The 21,814-nt window shown below is 57.1% G+C and overlaps 2 protein-coding genes across 4 annotated transcripts in view; both read right to left on the bottom strand.

Annotated features, from left to right (window-relative positions):
- EPHB1 (EPH receptor B1) overlaps positions 1-2,169 on the bottom strand; it is a 321,566-nt gene extending 319,397 nt beyond the window's left edge. The window contains exon 1 of the mRNA XM_075937229.1: positions 1,041-2,169. The gene's annotated coding sequence lies outside the window, so the exon portion shown is untranslated. The remainder of the gene's footprint in view (positions 1-1,040) is intronic.
- Positions 2,170-2,314: 145 nt separating this feature from the next.
- Positions 2,315-21,814, bottom strand: part of CEP63 (centrosomal protein 63) — a 40,293-nt gene continuing 20,793 nt past the window's right edge. For 2 of the 3 annotated variants that reach the window (XM_075937237.1, XM_075937238.1), the window contains exons 7-14: positions 20,503-20,739; positions 19,142-19,287; positions 17,182-17,301; positions 16,509-16,623; positions 14,693-14,890; positions 6,284-6,489; positions 4,710-5,028; positions 2,315-2,918 (exon numbers count right to left, since the gene is read on the bottom strand). In XM_075937237.1, the coding sequence (XP_075793352.1) occupies positions 2,760-2,918; positions 4,710-5,028; positions 6,284-6,489; positions 14,693-14,890; positions 16,509-16,623; positions 17,182-17,301; positions 19,142-19,287; positions 20,503-20,739 (1,500 nt within the window). In that variant the 3' untranslated portion in view covers positions 2,315-2,759. The remainder of the gene's footprint in view (positions 2,919-4,709; positions 5,029-6,283; positions 6,490-14,692; positions 14,891-16,508; positions 16,624-17,181; positions 17,302-19,141; positions 19,288-20,502; positions 20,740-21,814) is intronic. The other variant, XM_075937239.1, reaches the window with a different exon arrangement.

Below are 21,814 nucleotides of genomic sequence, written 5' to 3'. Positions count from 1 at the left end.
GAGGAGTAATTACCGAGTGCGAAGAATTCACATTGTCTGTTGTGACTTACTAATGTCAGAGTCTCCTCCTTTTTGATATTGGAAAATTATTCTACACACACAAGTGAAGAACTGCCTCTCAGCTCCTCCATCTATCAATTATCATAGCTAATTACTTCAATGATGGCCCAAATGTAACAGCATATTTCAGTGCCCGGGCGGCTGATGGAACAGTAGTTTCAGGCCATTTGTTACAGTGCAAGCGAATGGCATATTGCCTTTGAGAGCCCCAAATGAGTAGGGATGACTAGCTGTCATCTCGCATTGTTTGGAGCAGTACTTTGGCTCCAGCGCTCTGAGTGGCAGCGTGACCTGACCTGACACAGCTGGTGTCATTGCTTTCATGGTATATGCTTTTCCCTCTCTAGTTATCCAGCCACAGGCTCCACAACTGGGCACAAGAGAGCCTCTCGTGTGGTCCAGCTGCACAGTTTTGCTAATCGTAGGGCAAACTCCCAGCCCCAACTGGGAGTCCCTGAGAGTTTTGCCACTGCCCAGATAATGACCAGGCTTCTGCCACCCTCATATTTCTTTACTCCAGTTCATAGAATCCTGGAGATCCATCGCTATTGTTGCCCCTCCGGCCTCTGCGGTTAGTCTAGGCCCCTACGGAGAGGCGTTCAGTGGCCAACCTCTACTCCAGCTGAAGTCAGAGCCAGGCCCTCCCTGAGCACTCTGGAAAAGCCTGCCGGCACAGCACGACTTCAGACCCTCTGTCGTACGGGGAAAGGAACGTTCAGCATAACTAGCACGTTGCAAAGGACAGTAGGTGACACCACAGACTCCGGAATGGCTCTAGAAGCAGCATTCCCTCTTATCAAGGGCTCATGGACAGCTGGTGGGCCCCACAAACTCTCTACTTTTTCAGTTTCCCAGGCCCTGTAGGAGAGTTCTCAGACACGCACGGACTGAGTGTGCTTGTAGGTATTGGGAGGGGAGGGGATGAGGCAAAAGCTTCCAACAACAGCCTGTTCACCTTTGTTTTGACAGGCATTACTCACCCCGTTCACTGGACGGTCTGGATCAAACAGCTGGTTGTCGCAGTGAGCTGGCTGTCGCTGGCTGCCATTTCAGGTTGCTCCGGAATGGCGTGGAAGGGATGAAAAGTTGTGAAAAACGAATAGTGACAGATACAGGGAATGGCAAAGGTGCAGTTGGAGATGCCAATGCCGCACAGTGTACATCTGATCAGCGGCCATGCCAAGAAGGGGAGGATGAGCTCGAGTCATGGGAGGAGGGAAGGGGGCATGGAATGGGAGGGTGACGTCTGAACAGCAGCAAAAGGAAGCACAGCAAAGGAGCAAGAGGAAAGCCCATGGCTGGGACCTATGGAGTTAGGTGTCCAACTCCCACTGCCTTTCAACGGTAAATGGGATTCTTTGAATCTCTCGCCTAATCTCTCTCAGGGGGCATAAAATCCATTCTGACAATTTGTTACAGTAACTTTGGCTCACTGGCCTATTCATAGGGAGGACTCTTAGTGAGCGGCGTGACGGCATTCGCTTACCCCCTTGTCACAACTGGGCTAGCCAATCCAGTGCGTTTTATAAGGGAAGCCTAGTGCAGAAAACAGAAAAGAGCGGGGGAAGTTGGATTAGGATTCATTCTTTATCAACCAAAGAGTAAGGCTGAGTCTCCAATCTGTTCCCTTAGATGTGACACTCCCTGAATGCTCCCTGAACCCAGACAAGGACACGTGTCACAAGGCAAACCCCTCTTGTCGGCACAAAACACAAAAGTCTCAAAAGCTTCCTGGCACTTTCGCCTGCCTCCTAGCACCACCAGCTGCTCGGCCCTCTGATACAGCTACTGCACTGACCGCGGCTTTCCTTCCTGTGTGCTTATCCCTTACGCTCGACCTCACCTGCTCCAACTGCTCCTCTTTTACATCCCGAGGGAGAATTCTGCCACCTCTCTGTTTTCTGCTTGGCTATTTGCTGCCTCGGAATCTGTGAAAGCAACACAAGAGCAAGATGGATCGGGTGGAAATGAACAGCACAGCATGCAGGCAGCTGGGTGTAGGAGTTGCAGGAAGCTCCAGGAAATATTTACCAACAGTACACTAGGAGAGGAGAGCTTCGTGTGGAAAATATTTCCTCCCCCACTTAGGCCTGCTGCATACCGTGTATGTTTGTTTTGTTTTCAAGAGCGTAACAACTCTTGGAAGCAGATGGTCAGATTCATTCCCCGGAGAGGGATATAAATGAAAACTCACTGGCTGAAAGAGATTTACTTTGTGCCTTGGGGGGAGGGGGAGTAGGGGAGCAAGAAGGGGTTTTTCTTGTTTTGCTTTTATTTTATTTTTTTTTACAGATATAAAAATAACTTTAAATAATTTACATGGGAATTTGCTCTGAGGAGACATCACAATCTCCGTGGCAGTGAACACGAACACACGCACACACACACACACACACACGAACACGCACACGAACACACGCACACACACACACACGAACACATGCACACACCCTCCCTCTCCTGGACTGCAGCATGTTGGATACAGAGTATCAGATGGAGATGTACTTTCACCCGCACAATCACTCCTGTTCCGGAGCCATTCGGGATATCCTGGGTTTTCACACTTCAAATTCATCTTGGGGAATGAGGGCACGTCTCTTCCCTCAAGCGCTGAGCTCGGTCAGACTAAGTTCCTTCCCCCGCACAGCTGATGTGGTTTCATTAAACCAGTCTTCAAATCCACAGACCTTGAAGAGCTGCTACTTCTGGTGTGAGAACTGCCTCACTGTCCTTTCGCTCTCCTTTTTCAGTTCCTCGATGTGAGCATCCAAGCGGTCCAGGATATGCTGAGATCTCACCTCCTCCTCCTCCAGAAACCTGGCGGCTATTGAGCCAATTGGAGCTGTCGGCAGGGGGCACTAAAAGAAAACAGATGCGAACAGGGCTCGTGGGCAGAGAAATAAAGCGCAGTAGGAGGCTTCAACACAGGCCTGCCTGTGAGGGATCAAACCGTGCATTAAATTCAAGTGAAACTGAACCGAACCACAAGCAGTTTCAGCTCGTTCAGGGAACCCAGAATCAAAGCTGGGTCATTCTAGAGCGTTTCAAGTCGCAGGTTAGGAGCGTTACAAGGTCAGCTGGAACCGACATTCGAAAAGCGAAGCCCCTGACGGCTGAGCTAGCAAGTGACTGAGGAGCACAGAAACGGCTCTCCAAGTAGCTTCAGCCAGATGTGAAAAATGCCATCCCACTGTCTCGGCGCATGGAACCACCCTCCGTAACAGGCACTCTGCACGTCCCAGGCTGGGCGGGAGCTACTTCCCTAGGTACCTACTCCATCACCGTACTTCTAGGAGGAATCCTGGCCCCAGGAAGTCGGGCGCAAAACCCCTGCTGACTTCAGCAAGGCCAGGGTTTCATCCCTACTGTTGAATTCCCCCCTTTCCACGCAACCGGAGGGTAACTCGTGACTCTGGATGGGGTTGTACAAAACTATCCTTTAATACAAGTTCAAACCATTATGATGGTTTTATCACCTGGGTCCAGCCACCTTCTCCCCTGCATACTGCTCACCCGCTGGCTGCTGCCTCTCTGCCCGCACTGCGGTACAATCCCGAGGCTGGGAGCAACAGCAGGGCCTCTGGAGCCTCGGGCCCAGGGGGGAAAGGGGTTCGGAGCATAAACTGCCTCTTTGTGAAGTCCCTGCTCTCTTCAGTGCACTCTCTCCTAGAGCACGAAGGGGGTGAGAGGCCCAGTTCCCATGTGCCGAGCTCCCATGATGCTCCTCTTCAGCCAGCCCTCGTTACAAACCAGAAGCTGGTTCTGCCTCTCGCCTCCCCCAGACAGCACAAGTGTTAAACGATGGGAGGCTTTCTGAGAAAGCAGTGGGGGGAGGGGAGGTAAAAACGGGAGCAGGAAGGAGCTACTGTCCGTCAGGGAAAGCCTGACTTCAATTTCTTGGCAAGAGACGCCATTGGGCGGTTCCACATCCAGAGAGACAGGGAAAAGCCTGGCCGGTCACTGGTGTGCAGGGCATGTCTCCTCCACCGTACGAGCACTTCTCCCTCTTGGGACAAGAGCTGCCCTCTGGCAAGCTCCCTCTCACCGCGAATGCAGCAGGGGAAAGAGCTAAGCAGGGCAGCCCCATAAGGCCGCAAGTAGTGACTAGAAGTGCCGTGTGATGGAGAGGGAACCAAAGGCCCCCAGTAAGACAAATATGTGAGCTGATTTCCTACCTCTGAACCCTCCTTTCCTCCCCCTATCTCCTGTATTTCCAGCAGGGCAGATTCCCCCACCTGCAAACCATTCAACGCCTGAGCCAAGGGTCACCAAATGGCTGCTGGTTCAGAATAATTAGTGACCGAAGCGGGCAGCCCACACGAGGTGGTGCAGCACGCCTGTGTCAAGGAGCAGTTCGCTACAGCTGAACCAGCTCGAGTTTAGAATTCGATTTCAGCGGGTCTCTCGCCCCGGGGATTCTGGGACACCACTTCATTGCCAACCGGCGTTCTAGGCATTCGCGTGTTCACCATCCCCATATTATTCGCTTTCCTGGCTTTGGGGTACACTAACTCCAGGCTCACACACAACACGGCGGGTTTCAGAAGCAGTCTCTGAAGCCGGCTCATATTTGCCGCATGAGAGACTGCAGAATCCTGGCTCTCTCTCCTCTCTGAGCAGTGACCCACAGTTCCCACGTCCCTACTTACCAAGGGCGCAAGTTCTCGCTGACGACTGGCGACCAATTCCCAGGACTCATCGTCACAGAAACCTTTCCTTCCACCTGGCCCCAGGGACAAATGGTCTGCGCCCAGCAGCAAGTCAGAGGACAGGGATTCCTTGGAGCTGCTCCTGCTGATGCGGGGGCTCTGTCCTCCGGCTGCCCCAAGGACAGGGCCCGTCCCTGGAGACACATGCTGGGCTTTCAGAGTCTCGATCTCCTCTTCGTAGCGCTGAATGGTCATTTCCAGCCTGGCCTGCAGTTTCCGTCTCTCTTCCTCGTGTTTGTGCTGCAGCTCCTGGGTTCTCCTGGAGGCGGGACAGAAAGCACCCGGAGTCAGGACAGTTTGGCTGTTTGCAGGTCTCACACAAGGGCAGAGGGGTCGGTCTGCACTAGTCTGAAAGGCTTGGCAATTCAAACGGGCCGCTATCGTTTATTCTCGCAAGACCCCCCCCCCCCCCGAGAAGCACATCCAGTCTCCATGGAATTCACACCAGCTAGTCTATGGTTAAATATTACCGGCTGTGGCACATCCTATTGCGACCCCGGTTTCCTGAGCCACAGCCAATTCCTGCACAAAGCCCAGTACAAGTTAACCAAGGAGGGTAAGTCTACACTTGCACCCTCTTTTGAGAGAGGGATGCAAATGAAGACATTCGAAATTGCAAATGAAGCCGGGATTTAAATATCCCGTGCTTCATTTGCATATTCGTGTTATCGTGCTATTTTGAAACAACAGACGCTGTGTAGACGCGGTTATTTCAGGAGAAAACCCTCCTCTCAAAATAACCCTTATTCCTCATACAATGAGGCTTACCAGTTATTTCAAGAGAAGGGTTTTCTCTCGAAATAACTGCTTCTTAACAGCGTCTTCTATTTCAAAATAGCACCATAACGCGAATATGCAAATGAAGTGCAGGATATTTAAATCCCGGCTTCATTTGCAATTTCGAATGTCTTCATTTGCATCCGTCTCTCGAAAGAGGGTGCAAGTGTAGACATGCCCGGAGAACACATGCATGCTTCCCCGGGTGCTACATTTTACTACACAAAAGCAGCGAAGGGCTAGGAGCCATTATAGTCATGGCAGCAATGAGGGAGAGCACCCATAAGGGCACGTCCACACAGCCAGAGGGGAGAGCAGCCCCACCCGACAACAGACGTGAGTGAGCAGATCTGAACACAGCAGTATGCACAGCACTTGGAAGGGGCAGTTTGGGCTCTTAAGACCAGCCCCGTGCCCTAAGCTTCAACGCCCATAACAGTGCAGTCTACACACTTTCAGACCACTAGCATAAGCCCCACGGACTCAAATCTGCCAAGCCAGGCTGGGTCCCACTGTCTCATCCGAAGTGCTGTGTGGACATACTCCACGAGGCAGCACGGCAGAACACAGGGACTGAACGCCATGCAAAACACAATGGCAAATTCCAGACTGACCTTGTGTACGAGTTCTGGGGTGGATACTCTGTACCAAACGTGGCATCAGAACCAGAAACCCATTTGTTTGCCTTTTACTTACCTTTGTAATAAAACCCCTCCCTCCGCACGCCATGCTCTCACCTGCTTTCTGTCTCCTGGATCTCAGCCACTTTGTTTTGCATTTGCTGCAGGATGCTCTCATACTTGTCCCAGCAGACCTGAGTGGAGAGCTCTAACTTCGCTCTCGTCTCAGCCAGGTCCTTCTGCAGTTGCTGGTTCTCCGAATCCAATTTACTTAGGGCCATGCTGTAGCTTTCCTGGAGGTCTGTGAGAGCGGCTTCTTTTGCCTAACAAATGAAGAGATGCTGAAGTCAACCCAAACTTGTATTTTTCAGGGGTTTGAAAGAGACCATCTAAATCCAGAGCACAGATGGGCCCATATAGCAGGAGTCCCGTTTTAAGGGGTGACATTTCCAGGCTTTTTACTAGCAACGAAACCTCCTGAGGGTGAGTCAGTTGCTACTGTTTGCTTGAGCCTGCATCCAGCGAGAATGAGCTAATCAAACCAGCAGCGGGGTGAACTGCAAGGTCAAATGTCGGGGTCCCTGAACTGGCTCACTGCTAAATGACTCCTCAGGTCCACCCAAGCCAGTGTGTTCGTATGAATGGGCTTTACAAAGGGAACGCTGCTTTCCTCCTGCAGCAAAGAGGTAAAGCAATGCGCTGCGACGGACAAATCTAGATGTCTGCCTCCGAGAACACGTTACAGACCAAAGAAACGTACACAGCCACAGCACAGCCCACGTCAGGCCTGTGGACACGAGCGGTAACGTATCCGGGCATGAAATGTCACTTCCAATCTCTCCTCACAGTTTCGCACGTTCCTTACACTCTGGAGCAGCTTGGTGAGCCCCTCACAAATACTGAGCTCTCAGAAGCAGGAATGGGGTGTTTGTACACAGCTGTAGTGATTCCGGTTTGGCAACTAGTTCTCTCCTTCCTAACTCTCCCTCCTAACTCTCTCTCCTCTCCTTTTCCTGACTGGGAAAAGACAATTTCAGTTTCCCAATTGTTTTTCCTCTATAGATTCCCGCCCCCTTCTTTTTGTCTATTCACAGGCAACCCCAAAGCTGCACTTAGGAAAAAGTTCACATACCACCAGTGAGCCGTGACCATTCCAACTGGCTGCTAGCAAGAGCTGGTCTGATCTGTTCAGGGTCTTACCCTGCCCTTATTGCCACAGGATATCAGCACTTTCCAGTTGTGCATTGAGCAACGAGGCTAACACCTGCCACCCGTGCGCGGTTCTCCGTCTCGTCCTCTTCCGAGGGAGGAGAGCTGTGTGTGCAGTGTGCTGCTCTGTTTTGGTGGGGCTGTCAGGACTTGCTTTTGGAGGGCCACGTGACTCTTCGTTTACACTGAAGAAAGCCGTTTGGAGAGGTGTGCCTAGCACTCTGATGGCAAGATCTGGAATGATCCTTAGTTCCTGCGAGTCTCAGCCCAGCCCCCAAGAAAGCCCCTTCTCTGGAACACACTGCCAACTTCCAACAACTTAATACACTGGAGAGCTGGCTGATCAAAAATTGTTTGTATTCTCCCCTCCTATTTTTCCCTGAACAGTTTGGATAAAATATCCCACCCTGCTCTAACAAGCTGTCAGTTGCTGAATGCCACCCCCCGTGCGTTAGATGGAACACCGCCTACAAGGCAGGCATTGCTAATTCCATCCTTCACCCACTAAAACAGCACACCCCAGGAACACCTTTCCCCCGAACGTTGCTGCTGCTCCAGTCGAGTGGGGCTGATTTCACGTTCCCGTGCACTGCACAGGTGGCAATAGCCCAGGCTGAAAGGATGGGTAGCGTTGTGAGATCTCTGCACCAGGGACCAGTATATTCCGCCTGGTGTGCTAAGCCCCAACTTTCTCTCCCACCCTAGCACTGAGCCACCACCCACAGTGCCATCTAGTGGCAGCAAGGCAAATCAACACGCCCTTTCCAAGCAGTGCCTGGAGAGAGGCAGGAAAGCCGACCCAACCGCCTCTCTCCGGGAAGTAAGAGGCATTTCCCGGGCAGTAGCTGCAAGAGCTGGAGGACTTGTAGCTCTCCAAGGTGTGGAGGAGGCATCAGGGATTACAGGCAGCTCCTGAATCGGCTCCAAGCTTGAAGACAGGCTGCTAACAGCATGGCACGCACTCGGGATGCAAGCGACTAGGCGACTATCCGCTAAGCAAATGCTGAGCAGCGACACGGCTAGTCGCTCCGCCCCCCCACACCTGTATTAGAGAGGGGCAGCGGGGGGGAGCAGGAACCGGGGGGAAGTGGTAAAGCCGGTTCACCCCAGCACCGTCTCTGCGGGGGCAGGGGAGGCAGAGGCACAGCGGGAAACGGCGCGAGTGGGGACTACGTCAATCCCCGTGTGTGACGTAGTGGGGGTACCTGGCTGGTTTCTATGCTGCTGGCTCTGGGGGAACCCCCACTGGCTGCTGTGGGTACCACGACCCAGCAAAACAGGATGAGTCACTATGCAAACCAGTGGCCAGACACCCCCCGTGGAGAGGAACAAAGGAAGGTGGAATGCTGCCTTGGCTGGGGGGCAGGGCTGGAAGTGAGTGAGTTGGTTGCTGGCTGTCGGAGGGCATGGATGAGACAGCCTAGGGAGAGGAGCTGGAGTTTAGGGGCCCAGTCTCCCCCATCTCAAGGGGGCCTGAGGCATCCTAGCCCAGTTCCTGTGACCAGATTACATCTGTGCTGCGCTGTGCTGGAGGAGCAGTAAACCACCCTCAATTCCACTGGCTGGTGCAGTCTGTTTGCGCCATTTCGGGGTGCAGGAGACGGGGGACCCCAACGCGCCGTCACACTGGTGTCAGAAGTGGGATGCACTGCACCCCGTGGATGGAGCTTCCAGCGGCAAGCGACAAGGCGCAGTAGAAGCAAGAGCCCTGGAGCCAGGCATGCTGGAGACAGAGCGAAGCGGTTCCTGGGAATCGTGGGGCGCTGCAGCACTAGACTGGTGAGTCTGCACCGAGGGGCCCAGCGGGCAGATGGCCTACGCCCGACTCTTGAAGGCAGAGCTGGTGGGGCTGTGCAGAGAGAGGGGCTTGCCTGTGCGGAAAGCAGCCAAGGCCCAGCTGATTACCCAGCTGGAAGAGAATGACCAGCCACAGGGCCAGGATCTTGTCCCCAGGGGAAGCAGCCAGACCCCCCCTGAGAGTGTGTCAGGCTCAGAGAGGGGGAGGAGCGCTGGAACCCAACGGAGAGATGAGACAGCGTCTCCCGGGAGGCCTGCAAGCCGTAGCCCATCTAGGGCAGGGGCCAGCCCAGCGGAGCTGCGGCGGCTGGAGATCCAGCTGCGGATCAGGGAATTGGAAGTAGAGGACCGAGAGAAGGAGCGCCAAGATCGAGAGAGGCAGCGACAGCATGAGCTGGCCATGGCAGAGCGGAGAACCGGCGGGGCACCGGCTGCGCCAAGTGCGGATGGGCCCCAGGGTCCCAGGGCTGCCAGCCACTTGGAGAGGCTCGTGGTGGCCCAATTGAAGGACATGGGTGACATAGACGGGTTCCTCAGCTCCTTTGAGAGGGCCTGTGGACTGCAACGGGTTCCCCCAGCTGACTGGCTGCAGGAGCTCATCCCCGCACTGAGCCAGGAGGCGGCCGGAGTGCTCAGTCAGCTGGAGGACCTACAGCCAGGGGATTACAACCGAGTCAAGGAGGCCCTGCTGCACAAGTTCGGGCTGACCCCCGAGATATACAGGAAGAAGTTCCGGGGGGTACAGAAAGGGCCACGGGAGACCTATGTGGACCTGGCCTCCCGCCTGGCGCAATACTGCCGCAAGTGGGTGTCTGGAGTTGGAGCCCAGACCGCAGAGGAGCTGCTCAAGCTGGTCATGATGGAGCAGTTCTATGAAGCGTGCCCACCCAAACTGAGGCTGTGGCTCAAGGACCGGAGACCAGAGAACCCCCAGGAGGCCGGGAGACTGGCGGATGAGTTCACGGAGAGCCGGTCCGGGTGTGAACGGGAGTCCCGGAGAGAAAGGGAACCGCGCAGAGACCGGATCTCGGCTGAGCGACGGAGGGAGTCAACTACGGGGCGAGACCAAGGAACAGGTCGTCTGCGCCCCAGAGAACCAGCCAGGGCCTGGACAGAGACAGCCCAAAGCCTAACTTGCCAGCGCTGTGGGCAAAAAGGCCACAAGAGGGCTCAGTGCACCAGGTCCCAGGACCGGGGACTGTCCAGGGTTAACTGGCTGGGGCGGGAGGAAGGGCAGGCTGCCCCAGAGGCAGGGGCTGGCAGGCAAACCTCAGCTCAGAGAGAGGGGAAGGATGCTCAGTGCACCTCCCCTGGGAGGTCTGATTCTCAGGAGGCGGATTCCTCTGTGTACCGGGTGGGGGCAGGACGGCCCCTGCGGAGCGAGTGCCTCATACCCCTGGAGGTGGATGGTAGGAAGGTGACGGGCTTCTGGGACACGGGGGCGGAGGTGACTCTGGCCCGATCTGACATAGTGGCCCAGGAGCGGATACTACCCCACGCGCAGCTGACCCTGAAGGGCATAGACGGGTCCCCGTTTAAGGTGCCTGTAGCCAGGGTGCATCTGAAATGGGGGGCGAAGGAAGGCCTCAAGGAAGTGGGGGTGCACCCGCACTTGCCCACCGAGGTGCTGATGGGGAACGACCTAGAGGAGTGGCCCCATGAATCCCAGCGGGCTCTAGTCACTACCCGGAGCCAGAGCCAGCGGGGGGCTGACAACGTGGGTCCAGGGAAGGACTCCTGGCAGCGTACTCAGGGTCCCATCCCAGTGGACACGGGGTCCAGCCAGGCTGGGACTCCGGACCTAGGCAGAGGTGGGGGACAGGTCCCGATCCCTGCCTCAGCAGCTGAATTCCAGGCTGAGGTGCAGGCAGACCCCTCCTTGCAGAGGCTGAGGGACCAGGCTGGCCTCCGTGCAGCTCAGCCCCGGGGGAGAGGTGGCCAGGAGAGATTCCTGCGGGAGCGTGGGCTCCTGTTCCGTGAGTGGCTCCTCCCCAGGAAGGCGAGGGCATGGAGGGTAGAGCGGCAGCTGGTCGTCCCCCGAAAGTATCGCCTCAAGCTGCTGTATTTGGCCCACGATGTCCCCGTTGGGGGCCACCGGGGGATCCGGAGCACCCGGCTGAAGCTGCTCCAGCACTTCTATTGGCCGGGAATCTTTACAGCCGTGCAGCGGTACTGCCGGTCCTGTGACTCCTGCCAGAGGGGCGGGAAGGCCCAAGACAGGAGGAACGCGGCTTGGGGGTCTCTACCCCAGATAGACCCTCTGGGCTTGCTGAGAGAGTTATGGGAGGGGAAGTCCTCCCTGGATGGAGCATCGGGGGTGGAAGCCGCCCTGGCTGTCCAGAGAAGGCTCGCTGGGCTCATGGCCCTGGCCCGAGAGACCCCGGCCAGAGATCAAGGCCAGCGGAAGGGTGGGTGTGACCCCCGAGGACAGGCCTGCGCCAGTCACCCTGGAGCGGGGCAGCGAGTGGACAGAGGGAAGCCAATTCATGTGGGGCCTCGCCACGGCCGGCCCGAGTCAAGGGGAGCACCCATGTCCTCAGGGCGGGTTCCCACGCAGAGGACCCGAACTTCCCTAGGTCACGAGCGGAGTGACCCTGCTCAGTTCGCTCTCGGAGGGGGGAGAACTGTGACGTAGTGGGGGTACCTGGCTGGTTTCTATGCTGCTGGCTCTGGGGGAACCCCCACTGGCTGCTGTGGGTACCACGACCCAGCAAAACAGGATGAGTCACTATGCAAACCAGTGGCCAGACACCCCCCGTGGAGAGGAACAAAGGAAGGTGGAATGCTGCCTTGGCTGGGGGGCAGGGCTGGAAGTGAGTGAGTTGGTTGCTGGCTGTCGGAGGGCATGGATGAGACAGCCTAGGGAGAGGAGCTGGAGTTTAGGGGCCCAGTCTCCCCCATCTCAAGGGGGCCTGAGGCATCCTAGCCCAGTTCCTGTGACCAGATTACATCTGTGCTGCGCTGTGCTGGAGGAGCAGTAAACCACCCTCAATTCCACTGGCTGGTGCAGTCTGTTTGCGCCATTTCGGGGTGCAGGAGACGGGGGACCCCAACTCGCCGTCACACCGTGCCCCTGGTTCCCACAGCAGGCGCGTCTGCTTTTGCAGTGTACAAGAGTCCTGTGGGCTCTAGGAGAGGCGAGGGGCGGACAGGAGCCAGCACGACGGGGAGCCAGCTGAAAAGCCGGTTCCTCTCATCAGTGTCTCTGGGTGCTGCCTACCGCCCCCACCTCTGTCAGAGGCAAGGGGAGATAGGAGACACTGCTGCAGAGCAGCCTCAGTCCACAGGGGTCCCAGTGGGGAGCTGCCTCCCCCCTCCCGTGGACAGGGGCTGTTGCTGCCAAGCAGCCCCCGTTCGCGGCGGCCAGGGCGGCTCCGGCACCAGCCCCCGTTCGCGGCGGCCGGGGCGGCTCCGGCACCAGCCCCCGTTCGCGGCGGCCGGGGCGGCTCCGGCACCAGCCCCCGTTCCCGGCGGCCGGGGCGGCTCCGGCACCAGCCCCCGTTCCCGGCGGCCGGGGCGGCTCCGGCACCAGCCCCCGTTCCCGGCGGCCGGGGCGGCTCCGGCACCAGCCCCCGTACCCGGCGGCCAGGGCGGCTCCGGCACCAGCCCCCGTTCCTGGCGGCCGGGGCGGCTCCGGCACCAGCCCCCGTTCCCGGCGGCCGGGGCGGCTCCGGCACCAGCCCCCGTTCCCGGCGGCCGGGGCGGCTCCGGCACCAGCCCCCGTTCCCGGCGGCCGGGGCGGCTGGACTCAGCGCAAGCCAGCACCGGCACTCCCAGCTCATGCTGATCGCTGCGCCCCAGTGGGCTCTTACTCCATTTAACATGCAGAGCTGCAGCGCGGGTGGCTCCAGAGCTGGCACAGCCAGGACACCTCCGTCAGCTTCTGGAGCCACCCGCTGCGGCTCTGCTGAGCAGCGCTTATCGATTAACTGTACAGCTGATACAAAGTGTATCGACTACACGACTGCCAGCTAAGCGCGTTAACATGTTGCCATGACAGGAGGCAGCGGCTGTGACAACGAACCAGGGATTAAGCGTCCTGAGTCCTCACCCCAGTTCTCCCATTGGCCTGGAGGGTGACCTTGAGCAAGTCACCTCCCCTTCCTGTGCCTCAGTTTCTCTACCTGTGAGGCAGAGTTCATCACACCCATCTCCTCTCTCCAACGCTTTGAGTGCTCCTGATGGAAAGGACCGGGTAAGAGCCAGCCGCCATCAGCTCTGGCCTCACTCTCCTCAACTGCGCAGCGGGAAGGGGGCAGGTGTCTCCAGCTCTGGCAAGCACTTCGCAGCCCAGATGTGGAATACTCGCTCTATAAAGCACTACTGCTATTGCTCCCCTACCACGCCAGGTCTAACCGCTAGTCCCCATTCCACACCCCCGCCTTCTGCACCATCTCAGACACACGCCGCTTCTCCAGCCTCGAGGGTTCCACCTGAGCCAGAATCGCCCGAGGAGGCAGGACGAACACAAACTAATCCAAGACCTCCGTGCTCTTCCCCCCCCGGTACACCTTGCTCAGTGTACAGAAGCCAAGCCAGCCTCTTTGCCCAGGGCTTTGTCAGACTGCACTGCCCCAGTCCAACTAACCAAAGACGTCGCAAACGGACTTCACAGAATGACAGAAATGAAGGATGTCATCCAGTCCAGCCCCCCGCGCTGAGGCAGGGCCAAGTAAACCCTCCACCTTGACCTGGGGTATGTCCAAGCTGGTCTTAAAAAAATCTCCAATAATGCGGATATTTACAACGAAGCTGTTCCTGAGTGGAATTACCCTTGGGAAGTTATTCCTAACACCCACCGTCAATCTCCCTCGCTTCTGAGATAAGCCCATTGCTTCTTGTCCTACCATCCTCTTTAGAAAAGCGCTTCACGTTCGGGCTGTAAAAACTCAGCAGTGAGTCACACGGACTGGGGGCTCCATGAGTCCAGCCCCACTCTCAGCAAAGGCTGCTGCCGGCTCCTACCCTGCTCCCACAGAGCCAATGTAGCTTGCAGGATGGGCTGGAGGGGGCGGGCAGGCCTGTTGGGCCCCACGGGTTCAGCGGAACCAGCAATCCTCATTTGCTCAGACTCTCCAGAGACAGCGGCCCCGCCCCGCTCCTGTTTTCGGAGTCTCTGAACGGAGCGGAAAGCTGCCTCTTCCTCGGTACCGCCTGGAACCAGGAGCTGCTTCGCTCTGTTCAAGCAGGAATCGTCAAGAGGTCCCCTTTGCTCTAGCGCAGCTTCTCTACCACTCAGCTGAGAGCCGAGCATGCCAGAGCCCCACAGGCGGCCGCACCAGCAGCCTCCTCAGCCAAAGCAGGCTCGGGATTCTTTTCCAGAGCCCCATCGGCAGACAGACAAAGCAATGGCTGCCGGTCTGGTCAGGAAAGCCAGAGGCTGCAGGGGACGCACTTCCCCGGGAGCTCCGAGCAGGGCAGTCCCTGGCTCCCCACGCTCGAGGGAAGGGGGGCGTCAGCTCAGCGGAAAGGCAGGGCCCAGGAGCGTGGAGACAGAGAAAGAGCCTTTAGTCATTTTACCCCGTGCTCCGCAGCGTTCCTCTCCGCTCGTTCCGTCTCCGCCCTCTGGCACCGCTCCACGTCCGAGGTGGGCCCGCAGGCCGAGGCGAGGGCTATGTCACGCTGGTGCAGCGCCTCCGTCAGCTGGGAGACCTCCCTTCTCATCCCTTCCAGCTCGCCGCGGTGGGTGTGCTCAGTCTGAGACAGCTGCTCCTTCAGCTGGAGGGAGACAGGCATGGCCCAGCCACAGACGGGTAAGGGACGGACCGGCGGGCGACGTGCAGCGCTCTAAGCTAGCTGCCTCGCTCTCGTCTGTAAGTGCGCTTCGATCCCGGCTTATGGCACGCTAGCTCCTCCCTTTCCTGGCTGGCTGCTTCCCCAGCCTCTCCTTGGGGCAACAAGCATCCACTGCGCAGCACAAGCCCATCCAAATGCCCTCAGCCCCTCTGAATGTCAGTCCACAGATCCCAACCTCGCCACAAAGCGCTGTATCTGTAGGCCTGTTCCCAAAGCACCCTCGTACCTATCTAGGCACCACACAGCATTCATCACTGTGGGATCTATTTAAAAACAGGAAGAACGGGACCAGCGCTTGCTTTTTCCTCTCTGTCCGCCTGTAGCACCGCTGTTAGTGTGTGTAAGTCAATCGGCGCGTCAAGGGTGAGGAGCTTAGCGATGGGAAGCTAGTGTAGAAATGAGGTTTCAGTGAGTTCTGAACGGGGTGGGGTGCCAATCCTTCATCCCTTGCTGGGAACGAGGGCTGTAGGGCTATGTCTAGACTGCAAGCCTCTTTTGAAAGAGAGCGTCTAGACTGCACGTGTAACTTTCGAAAAAGCGGCTTGCTTTTTCGAAAGAAAGCATCCAGTGAGTCTGGATGCTCTCTTTCGAAGAAGCCCTATTTACATTCAAGAACGCCTTCTTTCAAAAGAGGAACTTTCGAAAGAAGGCGTTCTTCCTCGTGAAATGAGGTTTACCGCCGTCGAAAGAAAAGCCGCGTTCTTTCGATTTAATTTCGAAAGAACTCGGCTGCAGTCTAGACGCAGGTGAGGTTTCTTCGAAAAAAGGCTACTTTTTTCGAAAAACCCCCTGAGTCTGGACACAGCCTAGGTGCCCAGGAAAGTGCAGTCTGTCCCGCCTAACCCCAGCGGCATGGTGTCCGGCCGTCCCAGCAGGATGGGGCCACTATGGAAGGCCATAGCTGCTGAGACCAATCCCGTGGAGGGCTAAGCCAATAGGCTGCGTATCCCAGGGAGCCCCAGGGCAGAGCACTCGGGCAATGTGTCAGCTGCTGTGTTCTGGGCTAGCATATGGCTGCGTGCCTAGCTCCCTAGACAGATACAAACTCTCTCATTGCACTGACGACCTGGAACAGGTGCAGACCCAGCTCTCGAGAAGTAAGAGAAACCTCTGGCCCAGCCAGACACCACCGCCTTTCAATCCTCTCTACATTCGTGAGTCTGCAGGCGTGCCAGGGCAGAGTGGCTCTGAGCACACCCCCTCTCAGGAAGGAATCCACCATCCCACCTGTGGGCTGGGAATACATCGGTCACCCTCCCTCACACCAACATACAGACGGCAGCCACAGCCCTCCGGTGTAGGGTCTAGGCAAGCTAGCGCCGTGTCCTGCCTATAGTAGGACGGGGCTGCTACTACAGAGAGTCCCTTCCCCCACTTATTCCCTTCAGCCCCCCGCTGCCACCAGACTCCTCTCCTCCCCTTGCGGGACCCTCAGTTCTCACCCGTCCCCATCCCAACACAACACTGTCACATCAGCCTTGCACACGGAGCTCTGCTGTGCGGGCTAGACCTCCCCTCCTCTAAGACTCAGGGCTCTTACCTTTTTCATCTCCGCCTGGGCCTGGCACTGGCGTTCTTCCATCACCTGCAGTTCTTTGCACTTCTCCATCAGCTCTTCGCTCAGCTGTAGGTACCTGGCATTTACGGCTCCCAGGCTGGGGCAGACACACACAAATCACAATTTTAAAAGACCCCATGAGCCACAACGCAGGGGGTCTCAGGAAACCAGCCTTCACACATCTAGCCTCTCTGCCAAAGGCATTTTCACAGACCAAGACTGCTGCCGTTTTGAGCCGATATAGCCCCTCCTCTCTCCCGTACCAACGGGAAGTTACCAACGTCCCTTGTAAACCTGGGACCTTCTCTACAGACCCATCCCCGGAGGAACCCCTCTACAGATTTTACTACCAACAGGGTGGATGATATGTTGCTCCCAGCAGCTGGCTGGCTCTTTAGTTTAACAAAGATTTCCCTCTCTGTTAAAAGGAAATGATACGCCTAAGCAGGTTAAAGAAAGTATTTTTTACAGCCTAAAGGCTGTGCTTCAAAACCAAAACAACCCCAGCCCTGTGGTAAGATTTTGGACTCTTCTTTGTATGGACTTTTAAAATATCAGTGCTTTGGACGATTCTCCTGTGTTTACCGCACAGGTGACAACACATCACACGTGCCATAGTGTGTGTGCACTACGGGGTTTTAAGGTTGTGCTCTACCTGCCCTCAAGACGAGCCACCTCGGACTGCAGATCCTTTTCATTCTGCTGCAGGAGTGTGTGCTCCAGCCCCGGGAACTCCTTAGACAGCCGCTTCCCACGCAGGTGTTCTTCCAGCGACCTGTGCACACAGGAACAGGACCGGCCCAGAAGGCCTTAGTCCCTTGGCATCCCTCACCTCCATGAGTGCTAATGGAACAGCCGGGACAGTCCCTGTGCTCTGGCCACAGGAAGGGGTCCGACAGAGGACAGGCCCTTGCCCATCTTGTCCCCAGTTCTACAAGCACCACCCAACTGTAATGCCCAGTGTGGCCTCAGCAGGCATCCTGACGGGTGCAAGCGTCTCACCCTGATGTAGGGATGGTCAATTTTGATTCACTGGCTAATCCGATAGTCGCTGCAATCTGCACCAACTATTTGATTAGCTGATAAGCTTCCGCCTTTGAGGCCCAGGGCTGCTGCTACACTTCAAAGGCAAAACTGCTACGGGAAGCGCGGGGCCAGCAGGGAACTCTAGCAGCGCCCCGCTGGCCCCGCGCCCCCCGCAGCGTTTCAAAGCGGCAGCGCTGCAGGGAGCCCAGGGTCAGCAGGGGACTCCGAATCCCCACACAGCACAGCCACTTTGAAACAGCGCGAGAAGCCTGACGCCAGCCTCCCCACGGCGTTTCGAAGCAGCAGCGCCACAGGGAGCCCAGGGGCAGCGGGGGAGTCCTCAGCTGACCCAGGGCTCCACGCAGCGCTGCCACTTGGAAACGCTGCGGGGAGCATGGGGCCAGCTGGGAGTTGGAACCTGAGCTACACGTGGCATTTCAAAGCAGCAGAGCTGCATGGAGCCTGGCGCTGCTGCTCTGAAGCCCTCCCTTCACTCCCCCCACACCTGCTGCCTCTTTCTGAGAGCGGCAGCAAGGGAGGGGGGAGAATTTGCTTACCAGATAGTGGACAAGTCACTCCCCTTCCCCTGATGACAGGCCCATGTTTGAATTTGGTCAGACTATGACAGGCCACCACCACAGCAGTAAAAACCCAGCAGGACTGGGCCTGTTCAATCCCTGCGGCAGGGAAAGGCCTTGCTGCCAGGCCTCCTTTGAGTACTTGAGGCTCTCGCCACCGCTCGAGGCAGAAGGGTGGATGCCTTTGCCACAGTCATGAGCCCCTTGCTGAGGCCTTTCTCCTACAGCCTCACAGTTAACGGGACACTGCACTGACTCCCGGGAACCCCCGGCCCAGCCTCGAGTGCCAGAGGAGGGCGTCTCTCCCCGCCGCTCGCCGGGAGGCCAGGAAAGGAGCCACGGCTGAGCCCTTCTGTACTGACAGCACTTCACTGCCGGGATGCCGACTGCTCTGAAAGCAAACGGGATCTCCCGCATGCCGTGAATGAAAGGAGCCCGGACACCCTGGCCTTCCTGGGTCGCCCCGCCGCCGACACCAAGCACAGCCTGTGGCGGCACGTTGGGGTTTTCCTGTCTCTTGCACCCCCGTAATGGCACGAACAGACTCCCCCAGCCAGTAGAACCGAGGGAGTTTATTGCTTCTCCAGGATACAGCCCAGCACAGATGGAATCTGGTTCCAGGGCAGGCCTAGGATGCCTCAGTCCCCCTTGAGATGGGGGAGCCTGGGCCCCTACATCCCAGCCCGTTGCCTAGGCTGCTTCCTCCATGATCCCAGCCAGAAACAAACTAACTCACTCCCAGCCCTGCCCCCAGCCAGGACTCCACTCCCCTTCTTCCCATTGTTCCGCTCCCTGGGAGAGCACTGGGAGCCCCCTTGCATAATGACTCATCCCCTGCCCTGCTGGGCCGTGCTGCAGACAGCAGCCAGTGAGGGTCACCCACAGCCCACTGCCCAGCACAGCAACCAGCAAGGTACCAACACTCCGTCACACAGCCCCAAGAGGGCCTCAGGGCACAGAGGGCATTTAGCGAGGCAATGGGCACCCACAGCGAGATGCCCGGGGTCGGACCTGATGAGGAGCTCCTTGCTGTGCAAGGCTTCGGTTATGCTGGCCAGCTCCTTCTGTAACTGCTCCTGATGCATCTGGGAGCTCTTAAGGAAATCCTCCTGGGACTGCAGGGTGACTCTCAGCTCCACCTTCTCCTCCTGCAACACCTGCAAGAGAGGAACTGGCAGTGGCTGCCGCAGGGCGCAGCCTGGGAAGGAGCTGGAGTGGAATTTAGGTGGGTACGGCTTGCCAATCTGATCAGAGATGCTACGTTCACCCTCTATCCCAGGTGACAGTACTGGCGAGCCAGCCAGGAAGCTGCGACAGGCACTGACAGCCAATTCGAAAATTGTTTGATCCAGTGGACAGAAAGATGTGTTACTCCGAAGCAAGCATGGGCTTTCTTATCTCTCTTAGCCTCTCTAGCCCAGGTTACAAGGGATGGGCAGGATGCGCTAACGAGAGCTGGTGTGAAAATGAACTGAGTTTTCAGAGGCCAAGAGCAGCCCTCAGTGCTGGATGGGAAATGGGATCTGTGACGGGGAGCTCCCGCCCCGCACTCAGGGGGCTCAGGGGGACGCCGGATGGACACACCAGGTGGCGGGGAGCCCGTACGGCCCCAGCACGACGGGCCGCGCAGACACGCCAGGACCCGGCGTGGGGAGCGCCAGGAGGCAAAGGGCGCCGATAGACAAGGCCCAGGAGGGAGGGGCCAGAGAGGCGCGGGCTGATGAGGTCACGGGGGAAGGGCGGCTCTGGGGCGTCGCGGAGGAAGTGACGGACACGGGGAGCGGAGCCGGCGGGGGATTTAAACCTGGGGCCGGCACTGCGAGAGGGGGGGAGGAGAACGGAGCGGCAGGGAGGAACAAGAAGGGAGAGGTGAGGCCGGATAGCGTGGCAGGGGCGAGCCCTTAAGGACTGGTGGAGTAAGAAGCGGCCCAGGGCAGGGTCGTGGAGCCCGTGAGCGGGTGTGTTTTGGGGCACTTCCCCCATCCGTTAGGGAGGGACCATGGGTCCCTGCCTTCAGGGCCCTGGGCCGGGGTTCGGAGAGGGGGCGGGCCCGAACCCCCCTACTCCACTGGCCGACGAATCCAGCTCGGGGTGCGTACCCAAGAGAACGGAATAGAAGGCCATCGGCCGTGTTGCTGGCGCACCGTGGCGGACTTGTTTACAGGATCCCAATGCCACAAGGCCAGCCTGGCGCTGCACGACAGCATGGACAGACGGGGAGGGGACCCTGCGGGGTGCCGGTATCGCTCAGGTGAGACTCTCACCTCCGGGCGGTGGGGGAATGCACTGAACTGCTCCAAGCCCCACACAGCGACAGCCCTCACTGCCTCTCTCAGGAGCCTTCTCTAGTTCCTAGAGGGTCCTTCACTGACCTGCAACGTTTTCTTACAGTGCCCCAGCTCCTCTTGGACTCTTTGGAAATCCTCCAGAATCTTCCGATTGGCTCCAGCCAAGTCATCCACTCTCATGTTCAGCCTCTCCGCCTCCAGCTCACTGGCACAGATGGTATCATTGGCTCGCTCCAGCTTGCTGGTTAAATGCTGGATTTCCGATTGGCTGGCCAGTTGCATGGATTCCAGCACCTGCTTCCGACTGGCGAGCTGAGTCTGCTGACAGAGGTTGTTGCTGTGTTAAAGGTAAGTTACGTGTGAAAAGAGGGGAAACAGAGTCAGAGCCTCATGAAGGTGCCGCACTGATCCTTGGCAATGCACCATGCCATTTTCCCTGAAAGCAGCCTGGTTCCGCAGGGAGCAACACGAGGCCCTGTCTCAGGACTCTGACATAGCTGCAGCCTTGTTTGGGGGGAGCAGGGGAGGGGAGATGAGAGCAACTGATGGGATCCTTATGATGCCAAAAGAAGTTCCAAGGGCACCGAATGACAGACTCTCGAAAGCAGATGCTCCACAATGCCCAACGAATCCAAACAAACAGTAAAGCGGCCTCATTCCCCCTCCCCACCGCCCGCAAACACATACACCAACCAGGTGTTAGAGCTATCCAGAGGACAAAATGGAAACACCATATATTAGCTAGAAAGCCAGGCAAATCTGTTAATCCCATATGGAGACAGGGAACAACACCTGACAGACGGAAAAAGAATCAAATAGATATTAGAAACCGGAGTGACGGCAACAGCCAGTCATGTTCCCTTTCATGCGGTGAACTCTCTCGAGGTGGGAAGGTTTTATTGTTTTAAATGTAGAGAAAGGAATCAAACAGTTATATGAAACATATCACAGGCAAACAATGCCTTCCCTGTTGTTTGTTAAATTACGTCAGTCTGCACATAAGCCCCGTCGGATGCCTCTAGACATAGTGACTTTCTGAGCACCGGTTTTATGTAGTGCCCGGTATGTGCAGTGTTACATTACTCTGGCAATCAATACACAAACCTGGATCCCAGGCAGCAATGGCTGCAAAAGCAAAAACCTGTGGCTGCCCACGGTGGCCCAAGAAGCCAACACACCAGACTGGCTAAATGCATGGATGAATTCTGCAACAAGGGAACGCCTGGCAGCAAAAGTTAAGACACAGAAAGAAAAGTTCTCTCCACAATGTCCCGTGATTCCTCACCGGAGACCCAGTTTCAGATGTTGGCCTTCAGTTTTCTAGGCTGGCAGGGGTGGAGAAAGGCACGGGTCCCTGGGCAAGAGAGCCAAGGGCTACTCAAGAGTAAGCTACACA

This window comes from Pelodiscus sinensis, chromosome 10, assembly GCF_049634645.1.
Source record: "Pelodiscus sinensis isolate JC-2024 chromosome 10, ASM4963464v1, whole genome shotgun sequence".
NCBI classification, from domain to species: domain Eukaryota; kingdom Metazoa; phylum Chordata; order Testudines; family Trionychidae; genus Pelodiscus; species Pelodiscus sinensis.
This window is presented reverse-complemented; position numbering and strand designations above follow the sequence as displayed.